A 17837-nucleotide genomic window follows, 5' to 3' on the forward strand; every position below is an offset into this window, starting at 1 on the left:
TGGTTCCTCTCCCCCTCCGATTCTCCCACCTTCATTTTTCTCTTCCTACTATCTTCTTCTTTTTTTTAACATATAATGTATTATTTGTTTCAGAGGTACAGGTCTTTGATTCAACAGTCTTACACAATTCACAGCGCTCACCATAGCACATACCCTCCCCAATGTCTATCACCCAGCCGCCCCATCCCTTCCACACCCCACCACTCCAGCAGTCCTCAGTTTGTTTCCTGAGAGTAAGAATTCCTCATATCAAAAAAAAGAAAAAGAATTCCTCATATCAGTGAGATAATATGATACATGTCTCTCTCTGATTGACTTATTTCGCTCAGCATAAAACCCTCCAGTTCCGTCCACATCCTTGCAAATAACAAGATTTCATTCCTTTTAATGGGCATAATATTCCATTGTATATATATATATTACCACATCTTCTTTATCCATTCATCTGTCGATGGACATCTTGGCTCTTTCCACAGTTTGGCTATTGTGGACATTGCTGCTATAAACATTGGGGTGCACGTACCCCTTTGGATCACTGCATTTGTATCTTTGGGGTAAATACCCAGTAGTGCAATTGCTGGGTCATATGGTAGCGCTATTTTCAACTTTTTGAGGAACCTCATACTGTCTGCGTGTCTGTTTTTGTGCCAGTACCATACTGTCTTGATGATGACAGCTTTGTAATAGAGCTGGAAGTCCAGAACTGTGATGCCACTAGCTTTGCCTTTCTTATACAACATTCCTCTGGCTATTCGGGGTCTTTTCTGGTTCCATACAAATTTTAGGATTATTTGTTCCATTTCTTTGAAAAAAGTTGATGGTATTTTGATAGGGATTGCATTGAATGTAGATTGCTCTAGGTAGCATTGACATTGTCACAATATTTGTTCTTCCAGTCCATGAGCATGGAAGGTTTTTCCATTTCTTTGTGTCTTACTCAGTTTCTTTCGTAAGTATTTTATAGTTTTCCGAGTACAGATTCTTTGCCTCTTTGGTTAGATTTATTCCTAGGTATCTTATGGTTTTGGGTGCCATTGTAAATGGGATCGACTCCTTCATTTCTCTTTCTTCTGTCTTGTTGGTGTATAGCAATGCCACTGATTTCTGTGCATTGATTTTATATCCTGCCACTTTACTGGATTCCTGTATGAGTTCTAGCAGTTTTGAGATGGAGTCTTTTGGGTTTTCCACATAAAGTATCATATCATCTGCAAACAGAGTTTGACTTCTTCTTTGCTGATTTGGATACCTTTGATTTCTTTTTGCTGTCTGATTGCTGAGGCTAGGACTTCTAATACTATGTTGAATAGCAGTGGTGATAGTGGACATCCCTGCCGCGTTCCTGACCTTAGGGGGAAAGCTCTCAGCTTTTCCCCATTGAGAATGATATTTGCTGTAGGTTTTTCATAGATTGGCTTTTATGATATTGAGGTATGTACCCTCTATCCCTATACTCTGAAGAGTTTTGATCAAGAAAGGATGCTGTACTTTGTCAAATGCTCTTTCTGCATCTATTGAGAGGATCATGTGATTCTCGTTCTTTCTTTTGTTAATGTATTGTATCACATTGATTGATTTGTGGATGTTGAGCCAACCTTGCAGCTGAGGGATAAATCCCACTTGGTCATGGTGAATAATCCTTTTAATGTACTGTTGGATCCTATTGGCTGGTATTTTGGTGAGAATTTTTGCATCCATGTTCATCAAGGCTATTGGTCTGTAGTTCTTCTTTTTGATGGGGTCTTTGTCTGGTTTTGGGATCAAGGTAATGCTGGCCTCATAAAATGAGTTTGGAAGTTTTCCTTCCATTTCTATTTTTTGGAACAGTTTCAGGAGAATAGGTATTAATTCTTCTTTAAATGTTTGGTAGAATTCCTCTGGGAAGCCATCTGGCCCTGGGCTTTTGTTTGGAGATTTTTGGTTACTGCTTCAATTTCCTTAGTGGTTATAGGTCTATTCAGGTTTTCTATTTCTTCCTGGTTCAATTTTGGTAGTTTATACATCCCTAGGAATGCATCCATTTCTTCCAGATTATCTAATTTGCTGGCATATAGTTGTTCATAATATGTTCTTATAATTCTTTGTATTTCTTTGGTGTTGGTTGTGATCTCTCCTCTTTCATTCATGATTTTATTTATTTGGGTCCTTTCTCTTTTCTTTTTGATAAGTCTGGCCAGGGGTTTATCAATCTTATTAATTCCTTCAAAGAACTAGCTCCTAGTTTTGTTGATCTGTTCTACTGTTCTTTTGGTTTCTATTTCATTGATTTTTGCTTTGATCTTTTTTATTTTTCTTCTCCTGCTGGATTTACGCTTTATTTGCTGTTGTTCTCCAGCTCCTTTAGGTGTAGGGTTAGGTTGTGTATTTGAGACCTTTCTTGTTTCTTGAGAAAGGCTTGTATTGTTATATACTTTCCTCTCAGGACTGCCTTTGCTGCATGCCAAAGATTTTGAACAGTTGTGTTTTCATTTTCATTGGTTTCCATGAATTTTTTTAATTCTTCTTTAATTTTCTGGTTGACCCATTCATTCTTTAGTAGGATGCTCTGTAGCCTCCATGTATTTGAGTTCTTTCTGACTTTCCTCTTGTGATTGAATTCTACTTTCAAAGCACTGTGGTCTGCAAATATGCAGGGAATGATCCCAATTTTTTGGTACCAGTGAGACCTGATTTGTGACCTAGGATGTGATCTCTTCTGGAGAATGTTCCATGGGCACTAGAGAAGAATGTGTATTCTGTTGCTTTGGGATGGAATGTTCTGAATATATCTGTGAAGTCCATTTGGTCCAGTGTGTCCTTTAAAGTCTTTATTTCCTTGTTGATCTTTTGCTTAGATGATCTGTCCATTTCGCTGAGGTGGGTGTTAAAGTCCCCTACTATTATTGTATTGTTGTTAATGTGTTTCTTTGCTTTTGTTATTAATTGGCTTATATAATTGGCTGCTCCCATGTTAGGGGTATAGATATTTACAGTTGTTAGATCTTGTTGGATACACCCTTTAAGTAGGATATAGTGTCCTTCCTCATCTCTTATTATAGTCTTTGATTTAAAATGTAATTTGTCTGATCTAAGGATTGCCACCCCAGCTTTCTTTTGGTGTCCATTAGCATGGTAAATCGTTTTCCACCCCCTTCACTTTCAATCTGGAGGTGTCTTTGGGTCTAAAATGAGTCTCTTGCAGACAGCATATCAATGGGTCTTCTTTTTTTATCCAGTCTGATACCCTGTGTCTTTGATTGGGGCATTTAGCCCATTTACATTCAGGGTAAGTATTGAAAGATACGAATTTAGTGCCATTGTATTGCCTGTAAGGTGACTGTTACTGTATATTGTCTGTGTTCCTTTCTGGTCTATGCTGCTTTTAGGGTCTCTCTTTGCTTAGAGGACCCCTTTCAATGTTTCTTGGAGGGCTGGTTTTGTGTTTGCAAATTCCTTTAGTTTTTGTTTGTCCTGGAAGCTTTTTATCTCTCCTTCTATTTTCAATGACAGCCTAGCTGGATATAGTATTCTTAGCTGCATATTTTTCTCATTTAGTGCTCTGAATATATCATGCCAGTCCTTTCTGGCCTGCCTGGTCTCTGTGGATAGGTCTGTTGCCAATCTAATGTTTCTACCATTGTAGGTTACAGATCTCTTGTTCCGAGCTGCTTTCAGGATTTTCTCTTTGTCTCTGAGACTCGTATGTTTTAGTATTAGATGTCAGGGTGTTTACCTATTTTTATTGATTTTGAAGGGGGTTCCCTGTGCCTCCTGGATTTTGATGCCTGTTTCCTTCCCCAAATTAGGGACGTTCTCTGGTATAATTTGCTGCAATATACCTTCTGCCCCCCCTCTCTCTTTCTTCTTCTTCTGGGATCCCAATTATTCTAATATTGTTTTGTCTTATGGTATCACTTAGCTCTCGAATTCTTCCCTCATGATCCAGTAGTTGTTTATCTCTCTTTTTCTCAGCTTCTTTATTTTCCATCATTTGGTCTTCTATATCACTAATTCTCTCTTCTTCCTCATTTATCCTAGCAGAGCCTCCATTTTTTATTGCATACACACACACACACACACACACACACACACACACACACACACACACAAAATAAGGTTAACTACTATGAAGGGGTGGAGTATGACTCTAAAAATGAAAAATAAAAAAGATTTTTAAAAAAGGGATTGAGAAGATGTTGGTTGAAAGAGGGAAAAAGAAAAATTAAAAAAGAAAAAGAAAATTAAAAAAATTAACTTTGAAAGACTAAAGAATCATGGGGAAAAAAGCCATGAATTCTATGTGATGTATTCCCCTAGTGCTAAAGTTCTGCGGTTCTCATTGATTGGTAAACTTGGTCTTGTCTGGATGTTCTTGCTGATCTTATGGGGGAGGGGCCTGTTGCAGTGGTTCTCAGATGTCTTTGCCAGAGGCAGAATTTCCCCGCCTTTGCAGGGGGCCGGGCTAAGTAATCTTCTCGGGTTTGCTCTTGGGAGCTTTTGTTCCCTGCAAGCTTTCTGTGCAGCTTTGGAGGACGAGAGTGAAAATGGTGGCCTCCCAATCTCTGCCCTGGAGGTGCCGAGAATTTGGGGTCCTGCTTCTCAGTCAGCCCCCAGAGAAAAGCATTTAATCACTCCCATCTCCCCAGTCTCTGGCCTCACTCTGTGCTCACCCGGCCTGTGACTGAGCATTTCTGTCTCCACCCGTCCCCGAGTGGAGTCTCCAAACCCAGCAGATCCCTCAGGTGCGCTCCTGCACTGCTCCTCCCCGGGGAGGAAGGAAGGAGAGTCTCCCCGGATCTGCTGCTTGTTGGGTCCCTGCTGTAAGAGCAGCGGCCCGACTGTGCCACGGATCACAGTTTATGGCTACCCTGAGCTGAGAGCCCATTCCTTCGCTCCGTCTTTGCAGCCGGCTTCCCCGCTTTTATACCTGGGAGCTCTGCCGCACTCAGGCACCCCCGGTCTTTCTGCGACCCCAAGGGTCCTGACACCACACTGTCCCAGTGAGGGTTCCACCTCCCGCTTAGCCACTGGAGTGAAGTCCCTCAGCGGAGCTGACTTCTAACAGTTCCGATTTTGTGCTCTGCTGCCCTATCACTTGCTGGTAGCTGGCTGACGGAGGCTCCCTCTCCCGCGGTCTGTCTTCCCATATATTGCCTGGGATTCACTTCTCCGCATGTCCTACCTTCCAGAAAGTGGTCGCTTTTCTGTTCAGAGAGTTGCTGCTATTCTTTTCTTCAGTCTCCTGTTGAGTTCGTAGGTGTTCAGAATGGTTTGATCCCTATCTAGCTGAATTCCTGGGACCAGACTAAATTTAGGTCTCCTACTCCTCTGCGATCTTACTCCGACCGGTTACATTGATTTTTAATGTTTATCCAGTTTTGCATTCTTGAAATAATGCCTGCTTGGTTATATATTGCTAGAGTTGATTTACTAATGTGTTATAAAGGAGTTTGAAGTGAATGAGTTTGAAGGATGTTGGTCTGTATCTGTCCTGTAATGTCTTTGTCTTTGGTATCAAGATTGTGCTACCCTCATGAAACACATTAGGCAGCCTTTTTTTATCCCCCATATTCTGATAGTCTTTGTAAGATTTATAGTTTTTCTTTCTTAAATGTTTGATAGAATTCACCAACCAATACTATTTACTTAGTTGATAAAGAGCTCTCAGATTTTATTTTTCATCTTGTGTTTGATATATTGTATTTTTTATGTAATTTGTCTATTTCTTTTTTTTTATTTTATTTATTTATTTGACTTTTGGGGGTGGTGCACAAACACAAGCACGGGGAATGGCAGGCAGAGGGAGAGGGAGAAGCAGACTTCTCACTGAGCAGAGATCCCAGTGCGGGGCTCGATTCCTGGACCCTGCTATCATGACCTGAGCTGAAGGCAGACACTTACTTAACCAACTGAGCCACCCAGGCGCCCCTGTAATTTGTCTGTATCTAATTTGTCTATTTTGTTTAAGTTGTTGAATTTATTAACACAAACTTGTCCATAATATTCCGTTATCTTTTCACATCTGTAGTTTCTTTGGTGATGTCCTGTTTCATTGCGGTTTGAAATTTGTATTTTCTGTCTATATTATTGATCTCTGCTCTTATCTTTATTATACTTTTCCTTTTACTTTAGACTTGCATTTCTCTATCTTCTTAAGGTGGAGCCTTAGGTCATTGATTTTAAATTATTCTTTGCAATAAGCAATTAAAATAACTATAATTTTCCTCCAAGCTGTATTCTACTTGTATTCCATAAGTTTTGTTACATTGTATTTTCATTATCATTTAGTACAGAATATTTTCAGTTTTCTTTGTTCTTTTTTTCATGGATTATTTAGAAATATAGTGTTTAATTTTTAGGGGTGCCTGGGTGGCTCAGTTGGTTATGTGTCTCACTCCTGATTTGGGCTTAGGTCATGATCTCAGGGTTGTGAGGTTGAACCCTGCATCAGGCTCCACACTCAGCCTGGAGCCTGCTTGTCCTTTTTCCTCTGCTCCTCTCCTCACAACTTGCTCTCACACTCCTTGCTTTCAAATAAATTAAATCTTAAAATATATATTTATAGTTTAATTTTTATTCCATTCCACATGTGTGGAATGGAATAAAAAACTCAGAAATAAACCCATAATTATATGGTCAGTTAATCTTTGACAAAGGAATAGATATACAATGGAAAAAAGACAGTCTCTTCAACAAATGGTTTTGGGGAAACTGGGCTAAACTGGACATGCAAAAGAATGAAACTGGACCTCTCTCTTTCACCATATACAAAAATAAACTCAGAATGGATTAGAGACCTAAATGTGAGACCTGAAACCATAAAAATCCTTGAAGAGAGCACAGACAGTAATTTCCCTGACGTTGGCTATAGCATCGTTTTTCTAGATCTGTCTCCTGAGGCAAGGGATATGAAATCCAAAGTAATCTATTGGGACTACATCAAAATAAGTTTTTGCACAGTGAAGGAAACAGTCAACAAAATCAAAAGGCAACCTACTTAATGGAAAAAGATACTTGCAAATCACATATCTTATAAAGGGTTAGTGTCCAAAATATATAAAGAATTGATATAACTCAACACCCATAAAACACATAACCCAATTTAAAAATGGACAGAAGACATGAATAGACATTTCTCCAAAGAAGACATCCAGATAGCCAACAGACACAAAAATGATGCCCAACATCACTCATCATCTGGGAAATGCAAATCAAAACTATAGTGAGATATTACCATATACCTGTCAGAATGGCTAAAGTCAAAAACACAAGAAACAACAACTGTTGGTGAGGATGTGGAGAAAAAGGAACCCTGGTGCACTGTTGGTGAGAATACAAACTGGTGGAGCTACTGTGGAAAACAGTATGGAGATTCCTCAAAATGTTAGAAATGGAACTACTCTACAGTCCAGTAATCACACTACTGGGTATTTACCCCAGAAATTCAAAGGGATACATTTACCCCTCTGTTTATTGCAGGATCATTTATGATATCCAAATTGTGGAAGCAGCCCAAGTGTCCATCGATAGATGAATGAATAGACGAGGTGTGTGTGTGTGCGTGCACGCCTGTGTGCACGCGTGCACACGCACACAGAAATATTCAGCCATAAGAATGGAATCTTGCCATTTGCAACAACATGGATGGAGCTAGAGAGTATAATGCTAAGTGAAGTAAGTCAGAGAAAGACAAATACCTTATGATATTACTCATGTGGAATTTAAGAGACAAAACACGCAAAAAGGCAAAACGTCAAACCAAGAAACAGACTTTAACTATAGAGGACAAACTGATGATTACTAGAGGGGAGGTGGGTGGGAGATGGATGAAATAGGGGTTGGGGATTAAAGAGTACACTTACCATGATGAGCACTGAGTAATGTATAGAATTGTCAAATCATTATATTATACATCTGAAACTAGTATAGCACTCTATGTTAACTACACTGGAATTATAATAAAAAAACTTAATAAAAAATTTTTTTAAATGTGAGTCTTTTGAGGTAGTTTATTGTTGATATTTTATTTCCATGTGGTAAGAGAAAAGAGATCCTATATTTGTGAGACATATAGTGAAATATTTACAGGTGAAATCATATCAGATCTAGGATTTATTTCAAAATAATCCAGGGTAAGGTGGGAAGAGTGGGTACGAATGTTGATAAAATGAGATAGGCTGAGAGTGGATAATGATATACGGGGGTCTGTTTTATTACTCTATTAATGTTTGAAAAATTTCTATAATAAAAAATCAAAAAGAAAAAAAATCCCATCTCTTTTGGCACATCTTATCAGTCCTCTTTCCGTTCATTAAATCTTCCTCTGACAAGTCCTGTTTCCCCACCACTCATCACCTTTATTCTCTTACAGTCTGCCCCCAGTTTGTTTTCTTTCGTAGCACTTATAACACATTGTAAGGCATTTCTTTTTGTTGGTTTTCTGTTTTCACTAGACTGTAACACATTTCTTCACCAGTGTGTGCTAAGCGTGAAACAGTCTTTGCTCAGTAAATACTTGTGAAAGGGAGGGAAGAAGGAAAGAACTCTGGAGTATTTCTACTAAAGTTAAGAACATTACATGTCTTCATCCTCATTTTATTGTAAGTGGTTTGTTTTGTATTAACAGAATTTCTTGTGAGCTAGAATCCCTTTAGCTTAGTGGTTTTCAAACTATGCTTCAATGGACCATCTACTGTATTCCAAGAGGCAGTCTTGTAGTTGGAATAAGGGAGCTAGGGGAGCAAAGGTAAAGCTCCAGACTCTACTTTTAAAGTTCACATCTGCTTTAATCTAGGCACCCCAGGGTTTGTTTTTGGTTTTGTTTTTATCAACTTATAATAATTTGATTGAAGAAAGCTTCCACAGCTTTAACAAAATAATTGAAATAATTTTGGAACAGTATTCTGTATACAGTTATAGAATTTCAACTTAGCTATCATCATACCCATGGCATAAATTCAGAAGTTATTATTTTTGCCATGCTTTAAAATTTTAATATTAGAAATCTGTGTCATTTTGAGAATATCAGAGGTTTTATTTCCTATTTTCTCACTGGTGTAAGTGATATTTATTGACAAGATACAGTTTTAAATGTTATTAATTTATTTTATATTTGTACTTTAAGTGTTCAGATTAAGTGTGCTATTGTATGGTACAATTGGAATGAATTAAGTTTATGACGAATGATGTATGAAGACATTTGTATATTTCGTAGTGATCTTAGTACAGAAAATTATAAGATTTTATTCCCAGTAGAATTAGAAGAATTTAGGTGATTTCTGTGATGGAAACCATTGCTTAAATTTATTCAGACCTTTTCTTTAGTTTTTTTTTAACATGAAAACTTCAAAAAGGCCAAAAAAAAAACCCTTAGAAAATGTTAAATAGGTATCTACATGCTATGGGGTGATGAAATGCTGAAGTGCTTTTCATCAGCTGGGAAAACTCTGGGATGTTGTCACAGCATCAGAGTACCAGTCTCAAAGTACTGTCTGTAGCACTTAAAGCCCTGGTCAGATTACCTGTGCTTTACCTAGCTTTGCCACTTATTAGCTTTTAGGACCCAAGGCAAGTTAGTTAATTTCCTTGTGTTTTCGTTTCCTTATTTGTAAAATGGTAATAGTGTCTCATAGAATTTATTATGAGGAACTTGGCATACTTCTTTGGACCTGATAAACTCTAGGTAAATGTTAGCTACTCTCAATAAATAATCAGTTACTATTACTGCAGCCACAGCATTAGGATTGTGTGCTTACTTGCATTTGTCTCCCACTGGAGGACTTCAGCAAGTCTTAGCACATTTTATATGCCAGGACCTAGTGCATCTACCACAGTGGCTGGTGTGTAGAAGGCAATTTGGTTAATGTTAGTCCTGCTAAACGTAGCCCAGCGCCCTGGTTTTTTGGAAGTACTTCAATAGAAATATTGACTTAGGGGCGTCGGGGTGGCTCAGTCGTCTAAGTGTCTGCCTTCGGCTCAGGTCGTGATCCCAGGGTCCCGGGATCAAGCCACACATCGGGCTCCTTATTCAGTGGAGAGCTTGCTTCTCCCTCTCCTACTCCCCCTGCTTGTGTTCCCTCTCTCACTGTCTCTCTCTGTCAAATAAATAAAATAAAAAGAAATATTGACTTAGACATAATTCCTCACTGAGACTCAGTTCCATCTCTAACCCCATAGTGACCCATCTCCTGATAAATCTCCCTTAAAACACCCAACATAGAGTGTTTACTCAGTAATAGTAGTTATTTGCTGTATTAGTTTGCCAAGGCTGCCATAACAAAATACTATGAACTGGGTGGCTTAAACAACAGAAACTTACTTTCTCAGAGGGTCTGCAGAGTTGGTTTCCTCTGTGGCTTCTCCTGGGTTTGCAGACGATCACCCTCTTGTGGCCTCTTCAGTGGCCATCTATCTGTACAAGCTGCCCTGGTGTCTCTGTATGTATCCTAACCTCTTCCTCTTAGAATGTCACCATTCAGATTGGATTAGGGCCTCCCTAATGACTGACCTTATTTTAACTTAGTTGCCTCTATAAAGGCCTTATCTTCAAATACAATCACAATCTGAGGTACTGGGGGTTAGGGCTTCAACATATGAATTTGAGGAGAACACGATTCAGTCCATAACACTTACTATTACTTAATTACCTACTTATGATTATAATTACTTATGATAATGATAGCTCTTACTGTTAATATATTATTAAATCATTACCCTGGAAGATTTGTTGTCTGACTAATTAGCTGGATGTTTTAAAAATAGAAGTGGATTAGTTTTTTTAAGAAGTGGATTTTTTAAAGAAGTGGATTAAGGTTTTTGTGATGAAAGCAGTGATCTTAGTCCACAGATCAGAAGCCAAAGGGTGTGTTATATGATGCTTTTTAATTTGTGTATTTTATTTATTCACAAATTCGTTATTTACCAAAAACTTAATGAGTGCCTACCAGGTGCCCAGGCAGGGTGTTAGAAGGTAGCAGCGCCCTCATGAGCAAGACACATGCCTGCCATTGGCCAGTTCACAACCTATTATATACTTAAAATATCTGTGCCTCTGGAATGTAACAAGAAATAGTTCCCCAGAGTATTAAGTCTTAGGAAGTGTTGGTATTTGGGGCACCTGGGTGGCTCAGTCGGTAAAGCATCTGCCTTCGGTTCAGGTCATGATCCCAGGGTTCTGGGATCGAGCCCCACATCGGGCTCCCTGCTCAATGGAGAGCCTGCTTCTCCCTCTCCCTCTGCCTGCCGCTGTGCCTACTTTGCTCTTTCTCTGTCAAATAAATCTTAAGGAAAAAAAAAGGTGTTATTAGACCTTAGAGTGCTGACTTTGTATTTTAAAAGTCAATTAAGTAATTTTAAAAACATTAAAATCCTGATTAGAACCACTACCTAGGACCGTGATCATGAGCAAATTATTTAATCCCCTCAAACCACTATTTCCTCATTTATAAAATAGAAGTAATATAAATATTATATAGGGTAATTCGTGATTAAGTGACATAATGCATGTCATAGCACCATACTTGGCACTTACGAAGAACTTAATAAAATGGTTGCTGCTGGGTCTTTTTTGTTTTTAGTTTTTTTGGTTTTTTTCCAGTTCAGGAGCTAAGCCTCATCTTGGAGGTGAAATTGAGGAGATACTAAGAATAGCTTTATATGTAGGTTTCTAATAATTGGAGAGAACTTTTGCCAGAGCTTTGGAGTTTGTTATAATTTCTACCCTGCCAGTTTCCAGAAAGGATTAGAAATAGTGCCTGAGAAGTGTGTTCCAATCATGAGGTAATGGAGAAAACACTGACCCAGAACTAAGATGAACTTAGCACTAGGTTTAGCTCTGGAGCCAGCTAGATGATCCTGGGTAATCCCGAAGTCTAGGCTTTCCCTATCAGATTCTTTGCCTTGTTTATTAATTAGGAAATGGTTAATCTTAGATACTGGCCTTTAGGTTTCTGAGGCTTTGTGTGTAATCTCCAAAGTCTCATAAATTTGAAATTATATTCTAAAAGCAGAAATATATAACTTGAATTTAATCTTCCTCCTGAATAATTATCACTTTCCAGAGAATAATCATTAATATAAATGACTTAATAGATAGTCCTTTCATAGTCTTTCCTTGGCTGAATTCATTTTAGAGTCCCTAATATATTGTTAACATTGCATTTATATTAATTCTTGTTTTGGTAGCAGTATTCTTATAGAAGGTACTAAAGTCATAAGTTGACTTTCTCATATGGCTGTCATGTATTTGGAAAACATTGGCAAGGCGCTGTGTAAGTCAGTTTTAACTGATAAAGACATAGTATCAGGCTTCATGAGAAATTTTTTCCTGTCATTGTTACTGCTGCTGTTCCTTTTTTTTCTTGGCAGAGTGGGAATACTTTTTAACTGATGGATTATTAGGGCCACTTTGGTTAATAAATGAGGATAAGATAAGGCAATAAAAGATTTTAAATAGAATGACCTAGGAAATGAAAAGGATTAAACCCATAAAAATGTTTTCTACTTAGATGCCTCTGTATAAGTTTTTTATTATTTTATGAAAAGTTTACAAAATCTTAATCAACTATATAATTTAAATGACTGAAAAAAATAGATACTATATCTCACAGAATTACAGATCTTAATTCTTATCTGATATTTGATATTGACAAATGTTATATTTTCTAATGTTGCAATTAGTTTTTTAAAAGCTATTGAATGGTACACTTAAAATTGTTAAAATGGTGATTTTAATGTATATTTTATCACAATTAAAAACCAAAGCAAAAGTAAAAACCAACTAAACAATAACAACAAAATAGATTTACTCAGTTATATCTTTTCAGTATCTTTTCCCCAGAGTTTTTCTGCATTTGTTACTGAAGCACCTATTTGGACACTTTCAAAATAGTGTGGGTACTTACTAGATTTTTAGGGTTGATTACCATTGGGTTTATATTTCTGTGAATTACAAATGTATGATTTATTTAACATTATTTTCATGGCAAAGATTTTTAATTGATCTTCCTTGTTTTTCAGTTACTTCGAGAGCTTAAGCATCCAAATGTCATCTCTCTTCAAAAGGTATTTCTGTCTCATGCTGATAGGAAAGTATGGCTTCTGTTTGACTACGCTGAACATGACCTCTGGGTAAGGTGAATTGCTGGTAGACATTGAGCCATTGGTTTCAATCAGGGATTAAGAGTGACGAAAAACAATTTTAGTTTATCTTACTATGAGATTTACATTTTAAAAATAAAAGTAACCTCATAGAATATGGTTGATGAATTACCAAGACTAGGGTAATTTGGCTTTGTATTACTACATTTTGATCTTGCCAGTTTGAACTTTGTAACATGCTACAGAAAAGAGTAGAATCTGAAGAGTATAAACAATTACTCAGTATTGTTTCCTAGCTATAGATTTTTGATAAAATTTTAAAAAGTAACTGTAATAGCTATTTTGTTATAGAATTTAAAAGCAGCATGTTTCCTTTTACTCTATAAAGGAATATAAAATGAAAAAGTGGTATCCTCATATAGGAAGATAAGTATGTTATATTTGGAAGACTAGACTGAAATTTATGGTTCTGTCTGTTATATGACATTAAGTAAGTCTCTTAATGGCTCTGAAGTTGTAGTACCCCCCAACCCCATCTGTAAAATGTGGTACTTTTCCTGCTTTTTTACAGGATTTTTCTGAAGAGCAATTTTGTATTTGAAAAGCTTTATAAACTAAGTGTACTATACAAAAGTAGCATACTGTTAATCATTTATTGGATATTATTCATACTTAATACTCTATATTCTAATGTATTTCTTATTTCCATCAGCAGAAGTTCAATATTGTACTTACTTGAATTGGGCATGTTCTTGTATAGGAAGAATTCTTTGTGGAAGAGAGCTCCCAATTAAATCCTTGAAGATTCTCAAAGTGAAGTAATTACAGTCAATTAGATTAGTTTTATTAGGTTAGCTAATATAATGAGAAAAATGATGTTATATTGATAAAAATTATTATAAACTGAGAATTTAAATTTATCTTGGCTAAATAGCTGAATTACAAACAGCTAACTCAGTATTTTGTATTTACTCAGTAGACTGGTATTTACATAAGTCTTGGGTAACTATGAAATTTACTCCTTTATTAAACATAACAGTTATGTTCTTTGAAAGTCTGAAATGCCATCTTGGGGATAAGAGTTTATGATATATAATGAAAATAGCAAGATAGCCAAAATAACTTTGAAGTATACTCACAAAACTTATATCCTGATCAATCTTGTGTAAAATATGTTAACATAGACTACAGTTTAGAAAATAAGACAAGTAAACAAAAACCCAATATTACATTGAGTTAATTAACAAGTACTTCACTTCTGTGAACTATATTTTTTCTGGTATTTAATAAGTAATTTAATAAGATCTTTTAAGTATTTCACTGTGTTTTGTATACTGTTCTATATTTATACTTACATATTGGTTGTGCATTTATTGAGATAAATACAAGAGAAAACATATATACAGATGTTCCTTGACTTACATAGGGTTACATCCTAATAAAACCATCACAAATTGAAAATCTCATTAAGTCAGAAATACATTTAATACACCTGACCTATCGAACATCACAGCATAGCCTAGCCTGCCTTAAGTGTGCTGAGAACACTTATATCAACCTCCAGTTGGACAAAATCATCTAACACAAAGCCTATTTTATAATAAAGTGTTAAATATCTCATGTTAGTTATTGAATACTGTACTGAAAATGAACAATGGAATGGTTGTATGAGTATGGAATCGTTGTAAATGTATTGGTTGTTTACTCTTGCTGACTGGGTGCAGTAGCTCCTGCTGCCCGGAGTCACGAACAAGTGTTGTACTGCATGTCACCAGCCTGGGAAAAGATCAAATTTCAAAATTTGAAGTATAGTTTCTGCTGAATGCTTGTCGCTTTTACTCCATCATAAAGTCAAAAAATCAAGTTGAACCATTGTAAATTGGGACCGTTGATACTGCTATGCAAGGGATTATGATCTTCTGGCTCAATTTTAGATAACTTTAAAAGTTACATTTTTCATTCAGCTGTAGTTTGTAAATATAAATACAAAATTTTGAAATAAAACTAGTAGAAATTCCAGTAAAATTGCTCAAAAGTAAGTTAGCCTTCTAAAAACAGTAAAATAGTTTTAAATTCTTTTGCTAATTTCCAGTACTAGCCTCATTTACATAATTTTAACCAACAGATTTCAGAAATTGACACTTATATGGGTTTCATATAGTTTCAGATTTATAAGAAATATTTTTGCTCTGTAGATTCCTGTTTTCCATGAGTAAATGCAGTTTGATTCAAATTGTTTTTATGTTATCTGGAAAGAATTGTTTTTGAACTGAAAGTAGACGTCACATTTTCTGTTTTATGAAACTACTGTCCAAGGTCAATGCTGGTTGTAAATATTTTTGTTGTTGTAGCTTCTGTTCTTTTAAAAATAAATCAAATCAAATTGGGATTCTGTTAATAAAAATTTGTTAAATTAGGGTGGCCAATATTGACTTGAACACTCATACTCAAGCCTAACATGAAATCAAATTATATGACCCAAATTTATGAGAAATTTTTTAGGCTGCTTTATAAACATGATTTGTATTAAAACATGATTTGTAATAGTTGAACATAGGAGATAGTATTGTATTCAGTATAATTCCTAGCAGGCTAGTATGTGATATCTAATTTTACATGTTGGTATAATAATTATACTTTTGCAAATTATGCTGCATGCAGTGTTGCCAGATGTGTATATATCGTCATCATTGGCTTTATTGTCATCTTATTAATATTTAAGTCACATAAGGACTTTTAATGTTCATTTTAATAAAAATCAAATAATTGACTTTACTAAAACCTCCTTTATCCATTTTATTTTCTTATTTTAATTGGAATATTGAAATGAATTAGCTGGGGTAAGGCGGCAGAGGGTAACAAAAACAGTCCCAGTAAAAAGAGTCATTTTAAAAAAATCTCTTAGGTGTTGGTGAAATTTCATGATAAGCACACCACATATTTGTTATATAGCCCTGGAATAAAAATGAAGGTAAGAGATTTCCCCAGTGTAGTTTTTTGTAGTTATAAAATATTGGTTAAAAAAAAAAAGTATTTTGTTAAACACTGATGAAAGTGTTAGCTAAAGAAATGCATATGGCATCATTTATTGTACCTCCCTACATATTCTTGTATTCTTACTCTGGCAGATTTTAATTGTTAAAAATAATGTATTTCAGTCTATTTTTATTAAGCTCTAGAGAACCACTAGCTCTTATTAAGGTGAACAGACTTTATTGTCACACCATTTGTTAGGATAGGTAACAGAACATTCTAGATTATTGAGTTGTAGCTCTATTTTGTTTGACTGTTTTTAAATACTTTGGAAAAATAACTGAGAAGAAAATTAAAATAGTGTAATGCTGCTAGTAAAGTATAGATTAATCATACTACATGCATGCTGACTGATAGAGTTTACCTTCCCACCAGGTAGTCTTTGCTATATATTTTTTCTTTGGAAAGTAAAACTCCTTCACTCATTAATTACTAGTTATTCTTTATCCATGTTCTACTTTCTATATCATAAGAAAATAGGAAGTGAAAATGTTGACCTCTAATATAAAATATGTCAATTATGTTTATTAATTTCAAGAATATGCTTAATATTCACTCAGAAATACTGCTCAAGAGTCTGTTCGTGTTCACATGAGGTGCCAGGCATATACCCGTGTTTTACACACAGCAGGGTTGACTTCACCTGACTTGTAGGTGTTCTTACAGTTTAAAAGTGCTTTAATTAAAATGAAGAAACCTGTCAAGAGAGTTTGAAACATTGGATCTTGTTTCTGTTGAGGTACATTTATTTATAAAGTGATTTTTCTGTTTATAAAGTGGTATTGTGTTTTCCCAGATGTCCACTGATACTATTCCTAGAAAGCTTTCAATGGGTTTAAGGCTGTTTTTTTTCTCATCTGAATCTTTCATTTTTCTAAATATTTTCAATGTGAACTGGTCATTTACATGTTATTTCTTTATGCTTCTGTGTATTTTATTGAAATAATTTCCCTGTTTGCTTTTTGCTTTGTTTATAACCCATGTGTTGTAAATAGGTACCACATGTATGCTGTGTCAGCCAACCCAGGAGTATCTCTTGAAATTTGTTTTTTTTTTTCTTTTAATCACTACAGATAAAAAAGATTCTGTTCTTGAAAATTTCCACCAGGTATACAGGGATCAGGTATACTCTGAAAGTAATTTTTAATTACACTTTCAAAATAAAATCACATTGTTCTCTGCTTCTGTGTTGCAATCATTTATTTTCTGAGACATGATCATATGCTTAGGAAATGAAACTTTAGCTCCAGTTATTAGGAAATTTTAAATTTATGTTATCCAGCAGAATGTAAGATTATATTTTCAATATCTTTGGGAATCCCTGAGTGTTTCTTTTTCTGGCAGGAAAATATTATACATCAGATTATCTTTCCCTCTTTTCCTTTTTAAGCTTCTGGTGATATTTTTGTTTCTTTCAGCATATAATCAAGTTTCACAGAGCTTCTAAAGCAAACAAGAAGCCAGTTCAGTTACCTCGGGGAATGGTGAAGTCACTATTATATCAGATCCTAGATGGGATTCACTACCTGCATGCTAACTGGGTGTTGCACAGGGATTTGGTAAGTTGCTATGTAGTTAGGTCTAAGCTAGAAAGATGCCTTTATAGTTGGATGATTTTCTAGTTGTCTCTAGATATTAGTGGTACATATACCTACAAACCTTATAGAGTGAGAGTGCTATAGTCTCATAACATAGTCTAGCCTTGTGCTGTTTATATGATGCATCCT

At 35.8% G+C, this 17837-nt stretch overlaps 1 protein-coding gene across 6 annotated transcripts in view; it reads left to right on the forward strand.

Moving 5' to 3' along the window:
- The window catches only part of CDK8 (cyclin dependent kinase 8), a 140770-nt gene that overhangs the window by 77555 nt on the left and 45378 nt on the right, over positions 1 to 17837 (forward strand). For 5 of the 6 annotated variants that reach the window (XM_028107086.2, XM_028107094.2, XM_028107104.2 and 2 more), the window contains exons 3-4: positions 12997 to 13107; positions 17529 to 17669. In XM_028107086.2, coding sequence (XP_027962887.1) covers positions 12997 to 13107; positions 17529 to 17669 — 252 coding nt within the window. Of the gene's footprint in view, positions 1 to 8541; positions 8580 to 12996; positions 13108 to 17528; positions 17670 to 17837 lie in introns of those variants that run through there. The other variant, XM_028107140.2, reaches the window with a different exon arrangement.

The sequence above is a fragment of the Eumetopias jubatus genome, unplaced genomic scaffold (assembly GCF_037043125.1).
Source record: "Eumetopias jubatus isolate StellerSeaLion01/CBP00866 unplaced genomic scaffold, mEumJub1_p1.0 scaffold_3, whole genome shotgun sequence".
NCBI lineage: Eukaryota > Metazoa > Chordata > Mammalia > Carnivora > Otariidae > Eumetopias > Eumetopias jubatus.